An 18,896-nucleotide genomic window follows, 5' to 3' on the forward strand; every position below is an offset into this window, starting at 1 on the left:
GCGCTGCTGGCGCTACTGGTACGCTGGGGGCCTATGGGGCTCTTTATCGATACCCAAGTCCCGGATGCAGGCCATCGATCAAGTTAATCTTGAATCATTCACTCCCGTAATTCCAAGCCCAAGCCCAAGCCCAAGCCAACTTCTGATGACAGATGACAGCTCCCACGCTGCATCCGTCCGTTACCAATCGGCCAAGGTTAGTCTACTTGCAGGGAGAGCTAGCTACATCATGTAGTTGGAGCTCCGAGCCACCGTCACAGCGCATCACATCAAATCGATTGCCCGTCGCAACCGTCACGCAATTCCAACCCGCTTACCTTTGCGCTGGTGCAGGTAGCAATTTCTCGACCTTGGTGGACTGCCGTTTCTGCCACTCTACAGCGACCGATAGAACAACGCCTCGCCCAGCACAGAGCCAACACCGTTGCCTCGTAATGCTGCAAAGACAGCAACAATGGCGTTCACCGACCATGCGCCAACCCCGATCGCGCAGCTGAACCCTCAGCTACCCAGCCAAACCGCTACCGTGCGTGGTGTCGTCACCATCGTCTGGCCCTACAGCTCAACGACCGGCTCCCTCTCCTTCACACTGGCAGAGCCCGAATTCCGCCTCCGACGTCCCAACGGCCAGATTCGTGTCAATTTTGCTGGCCATGTTGCGAAAACGGTGTCAAGTTCGGGTATAGGGAGCGGCGACGAGCTCCTCATCTCTCTCGATGGCGTCGAATGGGAGCCGGCCGCGACAAACCGTCGCCTTTCCGGTGCCGGGCATGAGTGGCAGCTGAAGTTCTCCCAGAAGCTGCGCCTTCAGGTAAGCACTGCACCAAAGCCTTATTAGCTTATGCGATTACTTATTCGTGCCTGGGGAGTCAGGCCAAGCTTGGCGAGTCTGGCGAGACGAAGGATCTTGAGGTTGGTCAGCCACCGGCCGCTCCTCAACCGCAACCCACACCACCCGATCCGATCGAGGCCCCAGTCGTCGGACCGGCCGCCGACATGGAAATCTCTCTTCCCGCGAGCTTCAAATTGGCGCCGGCTCAGAATAGGTCGCTGAAGCGTTTTGCCGATGGCGAGTTTGCATCACCGGCTTTCATCAAGAGAGCACAAGTATCGTATGGGTCGTTGTTCGAGGACGGTTTCGACATCTTCGAGGACGCACTCGGTATGTTTGAAGAGGATGGCGGAGCTAGAGGCAGGGGCCGAAAGAGGTCGAAGTTTGGTCGTGGGAGTGGTGCATGGCGTTATACCAGCCAGTCGCCCGCGCGCAGCCCGGAGCCAGAACCCGAGCCAGAGCTAGACCCAGAGCCTGAGTCTGAGCCTGAGTCTGAGCCTGAGCCGGAACCCGAGCTGGAACCGCAGCCTGAAAACGAGCTCGAAGTCAGGGAGGAAGAAGCGGTTTCCGAAAGCAAGTCGGGCAGACCCAGTCCGTCGCCTGGCCCCCAGCGTCCCCAGATGACCGACGAAGGATGTCAAACCATGGAGATCGACCTGCCAGGCCCTCCACACGGATTTGGTTCCAGCACAGCGAGCATGCACTTGTATCAACCAATACAAGGTACGGATGCTCTAACAGATCACATGAATGGATTCTTGGATGAAGGCCACCGAAGTATGTCTTCAGGGGAATGGGGCATCGCTCCTATGAGCAGAGAATCTCGAGCGGACATCGGTCTCTCTATAGATGAGGGGCAAGGAAGAACACACTTCGGCCATGCTATAGAGTTGGATTTAGGCGTGGCTGGCAGCCAGATTCAGCATCACTGGGTACCACAAGCTTCCGAAGTCGATCCAAACCTCAGCTCTGGCCCTGATGCGCAGCCCCCTACGCAATCAGCTGCGTTCCCTCCCGAATACGCTTCCGGGTTTTCTTCGAATCTATCAGCTGTTCGTTTTGGTTTCGGTGAACCTGAAGTGTCACAGTACGATGTAGTGCAATTGGGCCCTCATCAACACCACCATGATTTGCATTATCCCCCGCTCGAGATGCAAGCCACTGCAAGCATGGACGCTAATCATGGGGTACCTTCGAATCCCTTTGCAGCGCCGGTGACAGTCAGTTATCCCGATCCCGAGCCGGCTACGACTCCTGCCAACCCATTCCTGCCGCAAGAGAATGTCCCCGCAAACCTTCCGCAGCACGCGGCTCCTTCTTCGTGGGCTCCCATCAATAACAACATGTCTTCTGCTCATCCGGTCTCTGAGAAGAGATCAGTCAGCACCGATGGCAAATCTCCCGATACTGCTTTGGTGATCGATAACAGCGACGCCGAGGAAGATGCAGGTGAGATGAAGCCCGAAACCAACATGTCAGAGCCTGTCTCGTTGGAGAGCGAGCAGGTTTTGCAATCCAATCACCCCGAATGGAGTGACGTCGAAGGGAACAACTACGAAAACGAAGTGGACGCGCAGTATTCCGATGACGATGAGCCAGAATATGATGACAACGAGAAAGGCGGGGACTATGACACGAGAAATTACATTGGTCCAAACGACGACGAGGACGATAGCCATGACGAAGACCTAAGACCTCACCCTTTGGAGCCCGAATTTGACGATGGCGACGGTGAAGAATGGGATGAGGACGACGACCTGCTCCAAGAGGACGACGGAGAGCTCGATTACGATTACGACGACGACGAAGAGCAGGAGGATGCTATGGAAGTAGATACCCCATTGCAGCAGCGCCAACCACCTCCGGGCACCAAATCTGCGCCGGTCGTCATCGACTTGTTATCGTCGGATGATGAAGATGACGAGGAACCAGTGCCCCAGCCCCCGTCGAGAACAGTCCTGCCCGCCACACGCCAGGGTCCCGCTGTACCAGAAGTTGCTCCCAGTTCTCCTCAGTACAGCTCTGAGAGTGATGTAGAGGATGTCGAGGATATAGAGGAAGTAGTGGATGTCGAAGATGATGAAGAGATAATATCTGACGATGCAGAGGCCGAAGATGACGGCGAGGACGAAGTCGAAGAGGATATGTCGGAATACGATGATGGCGATGGAGAACCCCAGTCGGATATCAGTGACTCCCGGGAACTGGATGCCCACATGGAAGATGTTCAGGATGACATTGTTAGCAAGTCCGAGAAGCATTCCCCTTTGGTTGAGGGCCAGGAGAAGCTGGTGATCCTTTCCTCACCCGGAAAGACCCGCAACCCCATGGGCCAAGCTGGCGAAGACCAGAAAGCACCGAAAACGAGACTCCAAGTCGATGACAATGTCCCCATGTCTGATGCGGATAGGGGAGCCTGAAGTCGCTCAGCCGGACGATTCTCGACCAGACGATTCTCAACTAGAGCCCAAGCATGAAGCTACTCACGATTCTTATATCGGCAAGTCGAGCGTGGAGGATACAAACAGTCCAGCCGCCGAAGCAACCCAAATGGAACCAATTGATGAGGTAACCTCTACGGATCTTCAAGATGAAAAGGAGTCTTCACGAGGTGACATAAACGGTCAAGTCGCGAAAGACGAGCGCGAAATGGGTCACAGCGATGCGCTTTCGCCCAAGTTTGATGAGGACACAGCCTCCGGGGCCTCAGGCGCGGTCTTACCGCCACCACCTACTGAGGTGAATTTGCTGAACCAGCTTGATGATAAGCTCGAGGCTGCAGCTCAGCAAAACTTTGCCGCAGCACAGATTAGGGCCTCCGAGAACCAGCTTCCTACGCCAATGGACTCGCAACTTGTCGATCAGCCTCAGTTGCAAGAGCCTGATGAGTCTCAAAACTCGGACGAGGTTATGGCCATGGAAGTCGAGGAGGTAGTGACCACTCAAGTCGTTCAAGTGGAGCAAACGGAGGAGCCCATCGAAGCTCGCGATCTTGCAACTACTACCAAGACTGACAGGACAACTCAAGCGTCCACCTCGATCGAGATGTTAGAGCCTGTGTTCGAAACCCAAGTCCCATACCAAGAGCCTATCCGTGCCGCTGCCTACGATGAGCTCTCTCAATCCCAAGGCGAGATTGATACGCAAATGGAAGACAATATATCCGACTTCGTCTCCCAAGAGACCGTCGATGACGATACTCTGCAAGCCGCATTAAGAGGGGAGCAAGGCGATGAGGAAGAAGAAGAGGAGGAAGAGGAAGATGCACTGCAAGCTGCATTACTAGAAGAGGAACAAGAGGACGAAGAGGATAGTGTGGAAGATGCATTGCAAGCCGCACTGCGGGAAGAGGACGACGAACGCGAGGAAGAAGAAGCGGGCGAGGCAGAGGTCGAGGATGGAGAGGATGGAGAGGATGGGAAGATGAAGAGCGTGAAGAGCGTGAAGAGGGACCCGAGGAGGAAGATGCTCTGCAAGCCGCCTTACGAGAAGAACAAGACCGGGAGGATGAGGAAATGAGCCAGATCATCACTCATACGGATGAACCCGTAGAGGTGGCCACTTCTCCCTTGGACGAAGATCCATCGACATTGCCGACTACTGTGCAGGAAGTGGACTCTATCCGTGCTGAGAATGAACAGGAGGAGAAACCCACCGAGGCGATTCAGCCCAACACCCCATCTCGGTCAGAGTCTTGCTCTGGGCATGAGCATTTCAAGCCCGGCCGAACCCCAACGTCACAGCACGACCGACCGCGGTCCAGAGAACAATTTTCTCCATCAATTGAAGCGGGCGACGACTCATTCACAGACCCCAGCGTAAGGCTTGCGAGGGCGTCGATTGCATCTAGAAGAGCAGGTCGAAAGCGCGACGACACGCCTGAAAGCACCCGGCCACATACTAGATCTATGTGCTTTCAAATGAGTCCGGATTACAAGGGTGATGCCAGCGTTCAGCTTGCCAAGGCACCGTTCAACGTGCCCTCGAAGTCTAGCTCGAGAGCTCAGAGCAAAGCGGCCTCCACGTCCCCGGCCACCTCCAAATTTGGCGAAGAGCTGAATCCTCTCCCTGACTGCAAGGCGAAGATTCGCCGTCATCTCCGCAACTCTATTCCCGAATATACAGAGTTGAAGGTATTGAGATATCATATCGGCAAGTCGATCGATGTCATGGCTGTGGCCTTGACGACGCCTACCGACCCCCAGCGCGTTAAGGGCGGGCCTCGGGAGTTCTCAATGTCCTTTACTATCACCGACCAGTCTGTTGGGCCCAATTCTGTCAATGAGGTACTTCTCTACCGGCCCCATAAGGACTCCCTGCCCAAAGTCAAGTCCGGGGATGTTGTCCTACTTCGTAACTTTACCGTGGTGGCGCTCAAGGACAAAGGCTACGGCCTCCGCACCAACGAATCTTCTAGTTGGGCCATCTTCGATGCGGAAGACGAGCCGGCGCAGATTAGAGGTCCGCCTGTCGAGTATGGAGAGGGCGAGACGACTCATGTGGCCTATCTGAGGGAATGGCACGGGCTTCTTGACGACTCCGCGCGCCAGAAGCTTAACCGGGCAAATGATAAGATCATCAAAGCCGGCAAATCGTCCAAGTAGCGGCGGAGATAGTTGCTTTGATATGGGTTCTGCAGCAACAAGAGACTACTCTAGCAATTGCAGGTTAGCTATGATCCGGGGCGAGCGGAAATATGACAAGCATGCTGTGATCACGATTGATAAAAAGGAGGGCTCGATAAACCATAATATACCATTTGCTTTTTTTGTTCTGAACCAATTTGGAGATTATCTTGCCTACCAAATCTTCCGTGTTCGTAAAATGCCCAAATCTTGCCTATGCGATCGTGTACCATTGGGAAGGAAGTACCTCGCGATTGTAGTCGTATATGTTTACAGTATTGGAACGAAACTCAGCGAGTTCGTCATGAATAGTATTGTCGCCGAAGACACATAGAACTATGAGGTGCTCATTCGAGCACCTTGGGTCGATGAGTAGGATATGCGTTTGCTTCATGCTATCATCACATCTGTTATACACGATTCTATGCGCATCTTATGATTGTCCACGTTATGCGACTGAGGCAGCAGCCCATCGCATGTTTGCATCACCCAGACTGTTTCCTCCGAGAAGGCTACCACAGTCAAGTGGCGGCTTCTTTGGTAGGTAACTTCCCCTTTGCCCAAACAAGTGGCCGAGCTTCAGTATATGCGGGTTTGCTAGAAATTCGTTTCCATAGCCCGTCCAGCTCCTCGACTGCCGATGTTGCCAGCGGAGCAGTTGGCCGCTCCTCCCGACCGTAGCAACCCTCAGACGTTCATCTCGTTCTTCCCTTGGACTCTATGTGTGTTGTTTGTATGTTCGGTTTACATAGACAGGACATGGCGCGACTTGGACTTCCTCCGCTGCAGCGTGCGGCGGCCGTTCCGCGAGCGTATGCGGCTCAGGAACCCGTGACGCCGCTTGCGGATGAGGCGGCTGGACGTGGCCATGGTCGGGCGCGGGCCGCACCGGATCTGCACGCCGCCGAAGATGGGACTCGAGGAGATGGCGGTCTTGGGGACGATGTCGAGGACGGACTCGCCCGTGGATGCGCACGGGGCGGCCGCCGTGGGCACGGGGGCGCAGGTCGGTTGCGAGGCGCGGAAGATGGTCTGGCGGGCGCTGGGGAGCGAGGGTCGCAGCGAGGGGAGGGATGTGAATGTGCTATATTACGTAGAAGATAACAAAGTTCAGTTCAGTTCAGTTCGAGTAATCCTTATGTGCAGAATCCAATGGCGCCGAAGAAGGACAATACGAACCGTCGGGAGAGGTGCGACTGAGGTTGGGAGCTCTTCGTGGCCTGGCTGCCGAGCCGGGCCAGAGCTGCGCGGACGCAAGGCGTCGCCATGGTAGTTGGACGCATCGTGGACTGATTCAATTGGGATATCAAGTGGCCGTCAAGCAGCACGCAAGAGGGAAATTGAAGTAATTCGAGGACCAATGGCGACTGGGGTGGAATGCTCAACCAAAGCGTCACTCGAGATCCCGCAACGCAAGCTTTGGGCGTTCCGCGCTTCAAAAATTCAAGCTAGGCCGGCGCCGGTCCGCCTGAACCCGACAGCAGCAGGACTACGGGCTCTCAATACTGTGGCTCTCGCACTGTGAGCTCACGTCCAAGACCAAGACGACGATGGGCAGGTACGTTTGGCATCTCGATGGCGACGTGGTCTCGATCAAATTACATCTCTATTCTGCGCGCGGGCACGTGGTAAGTAATCAACGGCAACATACGGCTATGCAAATCACAGATACTTGCTTGCGCACTCCGCTAGCTGCAAGGAGACCATGAGGCAGCAGCTTCCTAGACAATCCATCAGCCGCCAGATAATTACGCGACTTGTCGAAATCTCGCGACCATTTGAGTACAAAAGCATTACATGCGAGACTGGTATATTACTGTTTAGTCAGGTAGACACTATAAAAGGAATGATTTCTTCTCCATGACGATGCGCGAAGCACCAGACCATAATGAAAAAATAGGACTGCAAAGCAGTGATGTGACAGCAAAAATTCCACCGAAAACGACCCCGAAGGATAGTTTAGGAAGAGAGAACGCCGCGCTGTGCAATGCAGGTTCCTCAACCTGGCCCAGGGAATACTTGATCTCCCCAAGCCCCAGCAAGGTAAGTATGAAGAGAAAAAGAGAAAAAGAAGTTTGGAAAAGGTGGGAGGGAGGCCAGCTATTTATACAGTCCCTGGGTGGGCCAAATCAGTAAAGGCCCACAAAACATTGAATGCAGGCGCCTGACTGGAATCCGCTGTCTCAGGCAGGAACCAGGCCACTAACCCAGGCAGCCAGCTACTGGTCAGGCACCTGCTCCTTCTGATTGGCTTACCTCAATTCAATCCACGGCAGGCACGAACTTGAAGTGTGTAAGTACCTAACCTACACCTACACAGATGCCATGCCTCAGGTACACTGGTCTTCCAGAACAATCAACATCAATATTACGTGAACCTTAGAAATAACCTAATTATGTGAAGCAAATGTGACTCCAAGACTGCAAGAAATGCTACGAGCCAAATCAGCTACAATGGACCCCAAATTCAGGCGTTGGGCACAGGATGAGATTGAAGCATTGAGTTCAGACAAGATGACCAGGACAGAAGCTCTACTTTACTTGCAGGTTACCTCAGCCAAGAGACCCCATCCACATGTAATGCCTATTCGAGAAACACGTAAATGTCGAATTGTGGTCAGCTATGAGCAGGTGGATGAAGCCAGCCCTTTGCAGGTGGTCGAACCGTTTGCGGATTGCTAGGAATGCGGCCGAAGGCGCCTTTCCCGTCACACATTTGGATGCGGCCCAGACGACATGATAACGGTATTGTCCGAGCTGGCACCTCATTCCAACGTGGAAACGTTCCAGTTTCATTACATCTCTATTGCCGACATGGCATGAGCTCTTAAGTCGGCGTTCACGGGGCACTCTTGTCACCGCCCTGCTCGGCTCGTACACTCCCCCTGAAGAAGCAATATCGGGTAACTTAGACGACAATTCGTAGCGGCGCCCTCTACCATCAGTGATCAATTCTCTATTTTTCTACAATATGGCTGAAGCTGAAGTCACCTTTTCGAAACCACCTTATCTTCCGTTCCAACTTGCCGGTCAAGCTGTCCATACACCAAACAATATATACGATGAGTCTGGGGAAGCACATCGCCGCTATCAGCCTCTAGATGACCCAGACGATTTGGAAGATGTAGAGCAATATAGGCGAGGCGGTTACCACCCGGTTCACTTGGGCGACCTACTGGATGAGCGCTTCGAAGTCTTCCACAAGCTCGGCTTCGGCTCCGACGCCACAGTCTGGCTCTGTCTGGATACCAGGACCCAAAACTGGCGAGCAGTCAAGGTCATGCGAGCATCTCCTTCTTCAATGCCAACGTTGATGTCTCCATACTCTTTCGAGGAAGCAGCTGGTATGTGTGACGATTTGCGGCTGATGCGACACTTCGAGACCAAGGGCGTCGACACCGAGGAAGCCGGGAGGAACCACATCATAATCCCGGGTGAGAGCTTCCAGATCACCGGCCCGAACGGGACGCATCATTGCTTTGTTTTTCCCGTTTTAGGCCCCTCGATCCTCAGCAAGCTGAACGCACCCGAGACGCACGGCGACTTGTTGCGACAGGTCGCAGAGGGCATGCGGTTTTTGCACGAGCACGGCGTGCGCCATGGGGACTTGCGGCCGCAGAATATACTGCTGCGGCTGAGAGATGATGAATTCGCCAAGGACGACATGGATCTCTTGCTTGGCCTGCCTGAGCTGGAGAAAGTGCGCCGCGCGGTCTCGGATGTCGATCTGGATCTGGATGGCGATAGAGACCCCGGTCCCCATGCGCCGCGGTACCTGGTACGCCCCACGAGCCTTGAGGGGCTTGGGGTGGAGGATGAGGTGGCCGTGGTGGACTCTGGCGGGTACTATCATAGTGTGGATGGGGAAGTACCGATGCATCCCGATTCGTCGCTGGCGTATGCTGCGCCGGAGGTTGTATATGCAAGTACTAAGGACGTCGCGTCGGGTTTGGAGAGCGATGTCTGGGCACTAGGCTGCACAGTCGCCGAGCTGCGGTGCGGAAAAAGCTTGCTTGGTGTTGGGCGATACGGTGGCGGAGAAGAGAAGTATCTCGAGGACCTGGAATACCTATTTGGGCACTTGCCAAATCAATATCGAAGCGCACGAGAGACGTTGGTAGATGAATCCGCAGGCGAGGAGACCCAATCGACTTCGTCCGAGTCCGACGAGCAGCTCCCAGCAAGACAAGTGCCGAAGCAGCAGAAACGTGATTCACCGTCGCAGCCTATGTCTATGAGTTCAGAAGAGCTGGCACAATCACGCAAAGAGTCGTTCTCCAGGAGTGGCCGGTCATGTCCTATCGAGGCGGCCATCTCGCAGGAGCGCCATTGGTTCAACTTCCCGCTCGACGCCGAAGGACAACCGGACCAGAGCAAAGACATGGTCGCCTTCCGCTACTCCATCCCCGACAGTGAGGTTCCTGAACTCGGCGACCTTCTCCGGAGGATCTTCAAATATGATCCCAGCGAGAGGATTAGTATCGAAGAGGTCCTCCAGCATCGGTGGTTCCAGAACTCGGTGGGTAGTCTGAGAACATCCGAGCTACGGGACTCTGTGTCCGCGTCTTCGTCGCCGGTGTCGCCAAAGTCCGAATCACCGCCACGTTGGAAGACTGAAGAAGAACAGGCCAAGCCAGAGATGGGTGAGATGCAAACCGTGCCTCGCAGTAGCAACGCCGTTCAAACCACCAAGCCTACTTTGGTTCTAGATCGTATGGTTATAGGGGTCATTATTGCTTCGTTGTGTTGGGCTGTGGCATTGGTTTTGCTAGCACTCGCCGGGTTGCGGTTCGAATGGGTTACGCTGGGCCAGTCTCCAGCTGACATGATAACCCGTTCCCAGCAGTTGCTGCAGCTTAGCAATTCGCAGGGACAGCTACATCTTCCTGCCAAGGCAATTTCGAGGTCTCCGATAGCATGTAACTGCGTGATCAGTTGAGTAAATACATGTACATACACACATCCTATATATACTCATGGATCCTGAGTTCTCTCGAACTTGATGCGTTCAACATATGTGAATCGCCATGGATAATACCGGGGCTACTAGTACCTGCTGCTGCTGGGGTCTGTCTGCGTGGGTACTTCCAGCAGTAGGTACCGCTACCCCATAAGAAGTTAACCCCCAAACCTAAAACCCGCCAGGTTACATAACCAAGTGACCTACCAATTGGGTAGCAGCACCGTACCTACCTTTTTGGCTGCTTTTGGTCTTGAGACTTTGTCGGCAGCAGCTTTCAATCCAAACCGCCCTCGTAATTCCAGCGAACTTCAACCGACTCACCCGACGAAAAGCCGTTGGACAAACCAGCAAGGCGTGCTGCATGGGCGATCCAGGCTCGACTTGATCATGGCATCGGAGCCTTACCCACTGGTTTCTGAATCCGAAGAGCTGCCGCCTCCACCGTCATCGGCCGCAATTGATACTGCACTTGCAGACGGCCTCCCAGGCCAATCGGATCCCAGTTCCTATGATCAGCATCATCACCACGACCAGCAGCAACAACAGGCCGAGCTAGAGCAACAACAGCAGCAGCAGCATCAGCACACACACCAAACAGACCAGTCCTTGCTGGATCAACCCTCACTACAACACGACCACACTCACCAGGAATACGACAATCAATTGCCCTCGCCGTCCGTCCCGGCGACGACCGAGCAAGAGTCCGATCACATTCCGCTTTCATACGATGGCCTCCCATCGCCAATCTCCGCCGCAACTGCTGCGCACCAAGGCGTCCAGCTGCTCCAAGCTGCGACTGCCGAAAGCGCAGAGCCACTGTCACCCAGTCTGATAGCTCAGCAGTATGCGCAATCCGCATCGTTGCATGTGAACGACGCTGCAGCAGCGGCTGCTGCTGCCGCTCAATACAACACTGGACCTGTTTCCGTATCACCTTCCGCACATTCTCACTCTGGAGCTGGTGGGCCACTCACCAACGGCCACAGTCAAGGAGCGCAGTCGTCAACGCCTCCGGCACAGAAGGTGACGCGATTGCGACGCGCTTGTGACATGTGCAGCCAGCGCAAAGTGAAGGTACGCTATTCTATCGTTGCGTCGCTTGCTTCGGAGACCGGATACTAATCAAAGTCATGTTATATAGTGCGACGAGAGCGGCCCACCATGCAAGCCTTGTCACGATCTCAACGTCGAATGCACCTTTCAGCGCGAGATGAAGCGCCGCGGACCGCCTAATAAGCATGCCGAAGCCGCCAAAGCTGCGAAGCGAGCACGGATAGAAGAGGCCCCGATCGACTCGCCAGGTCCACAACATGCCGCAGAGGCACTTGTTTCTATAGCTGGTCATGAGGGAGGAAATGGGATCATGGACGCCGAAACCATTGCCCCTTGGCCGGTTTTGTCTCTGTTGGTGGATGACTTCTTCACCTACATTCATCCCCTTGTCCCCTTCCCACATGAGCCCACGTTTCGCCAGGCGTTCCATGCTCGAGCCGATCGGACGGATCCGGGCTTCCTCGCATTGCTGGCGAGCATGATTGGCTCGCTGGTCGCTTCCTTCCCTCGAAGTGCGAGGGCCCATCTGAAAGCGTCCCACAGTCCTAGTTTATTTCCCACTGCTATATCCATGATCGACCGGTGCCGTTCGGTAGCTCTGGAAGCAAGAGGCCCTCTCTTCATGGCCAAGGAGGACATGTCCGTGAACGATGCTGCTACAAGTTATTTCCTTGGATTAGCCGCGGCGTACACCTTCCAGTACAAGGCTTGTAGGCGTTTTATGGCAGAGACCATGACGTTCTGCAGAGAGCTTGGTACGCATAGGCCTCCAGACACCTCCATGCTTATGTCAAGTGGCACCGATCTGGCCTCTTCCCTTCACGCTGCCTCTAAAGCCATCAACTACATTACCGATCAAATCGGGAAACGCATATTTTGGGTTATGGTGGCTGGCGTCCGATCCATGCAGCAAATGGGAGCCTCCATTAATGAAATCCCGATACCGCCGCCCAATGCCCAACAGCCGTACCCAGAGATGCCTCTGGAGGTCGATGACGAGTACATATTTGCTGACCATGTGGTGCCCCAACCAGAGGGTACAATGTCTCTTGTCACTGGGTTCAATAGGAACATCAACACGTATCTGTCTATGAACGAGCTCATAGGCATTGATATGTGCTATGGTATCAAGTTCTTCGAATGGTCTGCCCAGAGGACGATGTTGAACAATGCACTGAATCAGGCCAAGGCCATTACCGAAACACTCCCCCCTGAGCTGCAGGTGGATACGGCGAACCCGCAAGCAGAAAGAAATGTGGCGTTTCTCGATGAGTCTGGTTTCCAGTATTGCCCACCGGCATTCCCGGCTATCCAACCTGCCCATGATGTACGGCATGCATTTGCCGAACAACCTTCGCGCCGCAGGAAGCTGCAGCTCGAGATCCAAAAGGCCAACATCTACGCGTCGCAGTTGGCTACGCGCTCCTACTACGTGGAGAGATATCTAAACTTACGAGACACCCACAGGGCACAGTCCAACATGTCTGAGAATGGCGAAGGTGGTGGCAAAGATGAGGTCGACCTAATGATAACAAACGAGCGGGAGCTCATTGTTCAGCACTTATTGACCGTGTTGACTACCATTACGCAGCGGAACATGGAGCCGAACGGTGCTTCCCTGGTCAACAAGATTCGCCAAATTGCCAGTACGCTACTCAACGATGCCCCCGAGCGCAAGGGGCCGATGGCCATGAAGGCCGAGGAGTACCTGAGTAAATTCCTCGACATCATGATGAAGCTGGAGAAGACCGGCACAGTCACCGGAGGGGCAAACGGCACAATGACACCCCATGACGAAGAAGAGGAGCTTCAGCATTGGGCAAGCTTAAGAGATTATCAGATTCAGTTTGCCGCCAATGGCGGTTTTCTTAGTTAGGGGTTTGCCGAGGCATATATATACTAAATCAACTATGTATTATGTAAAGGAGAGAGTAATCTCATATCCCCGCCAGGGTACGCCATCCCCTGACCTAGTGCAACGTGACATGATGTCAAAGCTTGACTTGGGGCCAATATACAAGACCCGGACGATAAGGAAGCCCGTGGTCTGGCCCGGTCGTCGGACTTTGCACGCCAAAAGCCCCGCGCTCTCGCTGTACTCGATATACCGTACATGACACGCGGCTGAAGGAGCAGTTGCCTCTTTTTAAAAACGAGTGCCTGACATACCTACCTACTTACTTTAGGTTGCTTAGGCAGGTAGCCCGTCAATGCGGTCCTGCGAAAGGCCCGGGTTCGAGGAAGGAGGACCCATGCTAGGAAGCACAAAAGAGCAGGTGCGATACACCATGAACAGCACTCTCCGAACAACGCAACAGACACTGCCAGACTCGCTTCCTCCGCATCGATGCCACTCGGACCGAACAGGTTGGCGAGGCAGTGAAGGATGTGGCGACCTAGTTCGGACCCATCGATACCTTGCTCAACTTTTGCCGCTGTCAACACCGCGGGCTCATCTCTCTCACGGAAGATGGGTCAACCTTAAGTCTGGTGGGATACTCACTTTTGGTGGCAGCTCTAGCGGGACATAGCGTAAGCCGCTCCCCAGCCACAAGCATCATATACAGCACCGCCAAGGCTGCCGTGGTCCTGTTGCAGAGCAGCCGCGCCGCCGGGTGGGCCGTGTATATGGAGTACGCGTCAACAGCACCGGCCCCGGCTAGATGGATACGATTCGAACCCAAGGTGATGAGCTAGCCGGAACTAGGAGTGGATGGTTGAACCGAAACCCCAGAAGAGCATCGAGCTACATCAATGGGCCCGACAATATTGTGGATGATGGCCGATCTGTGTTGTCCCGAGAGCTTGCCCTCCCGGATTGGGAGGCTCGCGTGGCCGTCAAGGTGTCAATTGACTGCTGCGGCCAAGCCCATGTTCATGAATTAGGGAGCCGCTAGACTGGCACAGGCAGCAACAGCGTTCGTACCTTGCACTCAGAATCTACTCAACAATATTGCATATGGTTCGGCCCATCACAGGCGACTTGACATGGCCGGCCCGGCCCGGCCGCACGCGGCTCTATCCGAAATGTGCCTTGCATGCGCCATGCACTTTCAAGGGTGCACTTTCAGGACTGCCAAGGTAACTCTAGCCTCGAAGAATTTGAACTGAGGGGGCAGCCATAGTGTTCTTCTAACCAACAAGAAGTACGAAATAGGAAGATGGAAAGACTCTTACGTTCAGAAGATTGGCATCGATAAGTTATCGGATCTTGGCTTGGGGACTGATGGACGCCTCGCTCCTGTGAGTTAGCAAGGTAGGCCGGTAGGCTCGCATTGGTAGAAGCCCCCTTGGACCTTGATGTCTTCATGCAACAGATGTTCCCAGAATACGAACGAGTTAAGATGAGTCGAGAACACGGGATGCAAGCGATAGTCCGAACCATGGGATACCCTCGGCACATTTTCCTATGCGTGAAGCGTCTATATAGAAGAGATCCAATCGCCACCCCGAGAAGAGGATTTCCGGATTCTCGCAACCATCCAAAGGACATCTGCTCACGGGGCTTCTGAGAACCGCCATAGCATTACAGCTTCACATTCGCTTCCTGCAGTCACGCTTCCGTGGCATATATCTGTCCCCGAGATGGCCCTTGCTCACCCGCTGAGCGCCCCGGTTTCGGCGGTGCCGGACTTGGAGATCCAATGGGTCCCCGAGCTGTCGTGGTGTACAAGCAGCTTCTCGCCTTTCAAGTCGGTGGGATGCTACAATGACACGGGATCCTTCGAAGCTCTCCCGATGAGAAGCGCCGCTGACCAGTATGCCATGACTCAAGAGGAGTGCTGGGCCATTTGCAAAGGTGCGTCCGGGTCTTGATCGAGTTGGCGAAGAGCAGGAACGCTACTGACACAAGATAGGCAACGCTTTCCGTTACGCCGGTCTGACATACGGGGGTGTCTGCTACTGCGGCCCGACCCTTCAGGTCGACAAAGTGGACAGCGGCAATTGCAACATGGCCTGTTCCGGCAATGCGGATCAGACGTGCGGTGGCCACAACTACTTGAGCGTCTTCGAGGACACGACTTTTCCCAGCACTGCAGGACTGACCACCAATGACTACGCGCCGATCGGCTGCTGGGCGGACAACCTGTCTGGTGGACGCGCTTTGGGCTACGAGCAGGACCAGCTCTCGGGAGACAGCCTCACCACGGAGATGTGTATCCAGGCCTGTTTGGATTTGGGGTTCCCGTACGCCGGTACCGAGTACGCGAGCCAGTGCTTCTGTGGCGTCGTCCAGAACGCCGAGACCTACTCGATCAACTCTACTTCATGCAACACCCCTGCAACGGCAATCGCGACGAGATGTGCGGCGGCGGCGGCGCCATCAGCGTCTACCACTGTGAGGAGCTCGAGTCTCTTGAGCCCTGCGGCTCCAACATACTCCCGCCTCCGAAATCGTCCAGCACGACGAGCGTGTCTTCAAGCTCGTCTACCAGCGTCAGCTCGGCATCACCTCCAACGCTTCCTCCCCCGACGAGTACTTCGAAGCCTTCAACATCTACTCCGCCTACGAGCACCCCTAAGCCGCCAACGTCTACCCCTCAGCCACCGCCGCCGCCTACGAGTACTCCCAAGCCCCCGACGACAACTCCCAAGCCGCCTACAACAGCTACCCCTAAGCCGCCCACAACCATGACTTCCGGCGGTCTCTGCACAGCTACCCTGGTAACCCCGCCCAAGTGCGAGTATAAGTGTGGCGAAAAGTTCTGTTCGCTCCCGCTGCGCACATGGGACGACGAGCAGGGCTGCACGGAGGCGTACTCGGCATGCAAGCTGCAGGTTCCCGGCTGCTTCAAGAACGCCGGGTGGCCCAACGCCATGGACTGCTTCAACTTCCACGAGTGGTGCACCACGATCAAGTACTACTGCAAGAAGAAGAGCTACTACGGCAGCGAGTTCGGAAAGGATCACTGCTTCAAGAACTACCCCCGGCCGACTGCCCCCACACGACGACGACCAGCGTCTACCCGTGCAAGTCGGCGCCTCCCGCAACGCCGACCGCGCCCCCACCGCTGCCTTGCCCGCCGGCCCCGACCGGCTACTGCAAGCAGCCCAGCAACGACAAGTACGGCTACAGCGAGCAAAAGCCTGTGGGCGAGGTTCGGTTGCCTATCCTCAACTGCAACAATGTCGAGTCTGAGCACCGAGGTGGTAAGTGACTTCCCCCTTCTTCTCTACCCTCCCCACCCCCGTCTCCTTTCTTACCCACAGCCGCACACGGATGGAACGAACGTACTGACACGTGAGCGTTTCCTTGAAAGGCGACATTTTCAAGCTCTACACGCACCAAGACAGCAACAAGTGTAGCTCGTGGAAGCGGCAACACACCCCGGATGCTTGCGAGGCGGCCTGCAAGCAGCAGTACTCGGCCTGCAAGGACACGTACGCGCGGGGCTGCAAGAACGACGGCAAGGATGAGCAAAACAAGGAGTACGGTAAGGGCTATCCCGGCCACCATCGGAAGGGCAAGGGCGGCGGCAAGTGGGGTGGCGGTCACCACGGCGGCGGCGGCAAGGGCAAGGGTGGCAAGGGCAAGGGCGGCCACGGCGGCAAGGGCAAAGGAGAGTACTTCGAGTACGCCGCCGACTCGGCCCACACGGCGGCCCTCGAGGCCCGCACCCACGAGCGCTGGCAGAATGACGGCCATAAGGCCGAAGAGGCCTGCACGCAGCAGTACCGCGATTGCGTGGCCATCAACCGCGACCTCAAGGTGCCCAAGGACAAGTGCGTCAAGTACGGCTTCTTCTAGAGGGGGACTTCCTTTGCTCTGCGTCTCATCTCATAACTTGAGACTCGGTTACAGTATCGGTCTGATGCTAGTGGCTGGAGTTGTTGGTTGCGTGGATGAGCCAAAGAGAAGCAGTGCGTCCGTTGCATATGTCACCCTCCAGCTACGCAAGTCGCTGGAGCTGACCTCGGACCTTTTTAATGATGGCCCAACCAAAATTTGATATAGTCACTCCTTGGCCTAGTATATATAATCATATAGTCGTAGAAAAGATCAATTGAGCTTTTTCAATTTGCGACGAGGCTTTCCACAGTCGACGTGTCCACTGTAGGAGCACCAGATCGTGGCCATATCCAATTGATGGACCGGTAGCTTACTGAAAAAAATACACACCGTCTTTCAACAAACTATGACTTTTAACCTTGGGACTCTCCCTGGGAATACGCATCCCGTGCGCGCCTCTGTAGGGCGCGACCGTAGGTGGCTTCCACCCGCTCCGGGCCAAGAGGGCCTCGTCCTCGAGGCGGAAGACCTCAACCTTGAGCGGGCGGCAGCACTTGACCATCTCCTTCTCGCTGTCGGCGCCGAAGCCCCACAGGGAGAGGTCCCCGCCGGGGCACGTGCTCAGCGCCATCAGCAGGTCCTGCTCGGCGAGGAACTCGAGGCTGTCCACCTTGTCCGCGGGGCAGGGGTTCATGAAGTAGCGGCCCTGCTCGTCGAGGCCCGTGACCTGGAAGATGTTGATGACGTCGTGGACGTCGCTCTCGCCGAGGCCGAACTCAAGGACGGCCCGGGTCAGGTTGGAGTGGCAGTGGTAGTCGTACCCAGTCCCGCCAGACTCGGAACCGGAGCCGGAGAGGACCGCGTTGATGTAAGGGTCGCACCGCGTCCCCAGCAGGTCGTGGACCCGGCCCCCGTGCTCGTCGACGCCGTACCAGGCCAGCGAGTCGTGGATGATGGTGGCCAGGGGCCGCATGTAGGGCAGGCAGGACCACAGGCGGTCGTGGGTGCTCACGTGCGAGGCGTGGAGCTGACGCGTGCGCGAGGCCCAGAAGCGCTCGCGGGGGTTGTGGGCGTTCCAGATGTTCAGGTCGCCTGGGTGGATTAAGGCATTATTATTAGTCTTGTTATGGGCAGGGAGGGCCAGCATCGCATCCCAGAACACAGCCCCCCGTTTTTCACACACGGGGAGTGGAGAGAGCCCACGCATTGAAGCAAGAACCTGGGGTCCCCGCAGAGCGGTCAAGCATCTTTTCCGGGATGTGCCGCTCGACAAATCCGAAGGAAAACCGGGCATCAACATCACTCACCAACCTGCGCCCCCTCCGGCGTACTGATCCGAACCACATTGCCCGCCTTCACTTTCCACGCCCGCCCCGACCGGATGGGCAGGAGGAACTCCTGGTCCAGGACGCGCGGCGCCTGCTGGATCTTCCGATAGAGTTCTTCGTCCACGGCCAGCGGGCTGCCCGATGTGGGGAGGTACGCAGGCGGCATCTTGGGCACGGGCTTCCGGGCCTCGAGCCGGGCTCGGTCGGCAGGTGACATGGACTTCGTCTGCTGGTCGGCCATGGCTGTCTCTCTTTTGCCCCGGGGGGTTGCTTTGTGATGGGGACACGGCTGAAGATGGGGAGGTAAGTATACAAGTGGTATTTATACAATCGCGATCTGGAAATAAATGAGCTTGACGAAGAA

At 55.6% G+C, this 18,896-nt stretch overlaps 9 protein-coding genes across 9 annotated transcripts; 5 read left to right on the top strand and 4 right to left on the bottom strand.

Annotated features, from left to right (window-relative positions):
• Positions 1-454: 454 nt before the first annotated feature.
• Positions 455-3,252, top strand: PG997_013228 (uncharacterized protein; the record flags this gene model as incomplete). The annotated part of the gene is made up of 2 exons (XM_066817542.1): positions 455-811; positions 970-3,252. 2 exons carry the CDS (start codon positions 455-457, stop codon positions 3,250-3,252), a joined length of 2,640 nt encoding a protein of 879 aa, XP_066663234.1.
• A 130-nt stretch (positions 3,253-3,382) lies between these two features.
• PG997_013229 (uncharacterized protein) lies at positions 3,383-4,351 on the top strand (the record flags this gene model as incomplete). Its single annotated transcript, XM_066817543.1, has 1 exon — positions 3,383-4,351. One exon carries the CDS (start codon positions 3,383-3,385, stop codon positions 4,349-4,351), a length of 969 nt encoding a protein of 322 aa, XP_066663235.1.
• A 401-nt stretch (positions 4,352-4,752) lies between these two features.
• PG997_013230 (uncharacterized protein) lies at positions 4,753-5,436 on the top strand (the record flags this gene model as incomplete). Its single annotated transcript, XM_066817544.1, has 1 exon — positions 4,753-5,436. One exon carries the CDS (start codon positions 4,753-4,755, stop codon positions 5,434-5,436), a length of 684 nt encoding a protein of 227 aa, XP_066663236.1.
• Positions 5,437-6,201: 765 nt separating this feature from the next.
• On the bottom strand, positions 6,202-6,725 carry PG997_013231 (Ribosomal protein L34; the record flags this gene model as incomplete). Its single annotated transcript, XM_066817545.1, has 2 exons — positions 6,202-6,541; positions 6,637-6,725. 2 exons carry the CDS (start codon positions 6,723-6,725, stop codon positions 6,202-6,204), a joined length of 429 nt encoding a protein of 142 aa, XP_066663237.1.
• A 1,904-nt stretch (positions 6,726-8,629) lies between these two features.
• Positions 8,630-8,929, bottom strand: PG997_013232 (uncharacterized protein; the record flags this gene model as incomplete). Its single annotated transcript, XM_066817546.1, has 2 exons — positions 8,630-8,718; positions 8,767-8,929. The coding sequence occupies 2 exons, from the start codon at positions 8,927-8,929 to the stop codon at positions 8,630-8,632; spliced, it is 252 nt and encodes an 83-aa protein (XP_066663238.1).
• Positions 8,930-8,950: 21 nt separating this feature from the next.
• PG997_013233 (uncharacterized protein) lies at positions 8,951-9,310 on the bottom strand (the record flags this gene model as incomplete). The annotated part of the gene is made up of 1 exon (XM_066817547.1): positions 8,951-9,310. One exon carries the CDS (start codon positions 9,308-9,310, stop codon positions 8,951-8,953), a length of 360 nt encoding a protein of 119 aa, XP_066663239.1.
• Positions 9,311-10,807: 1,497 nt separating this feature from the next.
• Positions 10,808-13,349, top strand: PG997_013234 (uncharacterized protein; the record flags this gene model as incomplete). The annotated part of the gene is made up of 2 exons (XM_066817548.1): positions 10,808-11,494; positions 11,562-13,349. 2 exons carry the CDS (start codon positions 10,808-10,810, stop codon positions 13,347-13,349), a joined length of 2,475 nt encoding a protein of 824 aa, XP_066663240.1.
• Positions 13,350-15,058: 1,709 nt separating this feature from the next.
• PG997_013235 (glyoxal oxidase precursor) lies at positions 15,059-17,222 on the top strand (the record flags this gene model as incomplete). Its single annotated transcript, XM_066817549.1, has 4 exons — positions 15,059-15,272; positions 15,331-15,669; positions 15,711-16,624; positions 16,749-17,222. 4 exons carry the CDS (start codon positions 15,059-15,061, stop codon positions 17,220-17,222), a joined length of 1,941 nt encoding a protein of 646 aa, XP_066663241.1.
• Positions 17,223-17,595: 373 nt separating this feature from the next.
• PG997_013236 (meiotic chromosome segregation protein) lies at positions 17,596-18,773 on the bottom strand (the record flags this gene model as incomplete). The annotated part of the gene is made up of 2 exons (XM_066817550.1): positions 17,596-18,296; positions 18,512-18,773. Coding segments are annotated over 2 exons (963 nt in total), but the record flags the coding sequence as incomplete, so codon positions are not given.
• Positions 18,774-18,896: the final 123 nt, after the last annotated feature.

Source organism: Apiospora hydei, assembly GCF_038363865.1.
Source record: "Apiospora hydei strain CBS 114990 chromosome Unknown utg000009l_segment0_segment0, whole genome shotgun sequence".
Lineage (NCBI taxonomy): Eukaryota > Fungi > Ascomycota > Sordariomycetes > Amphisphaeriales > Apiosporaceae > Apiospora > Apiospora hydei.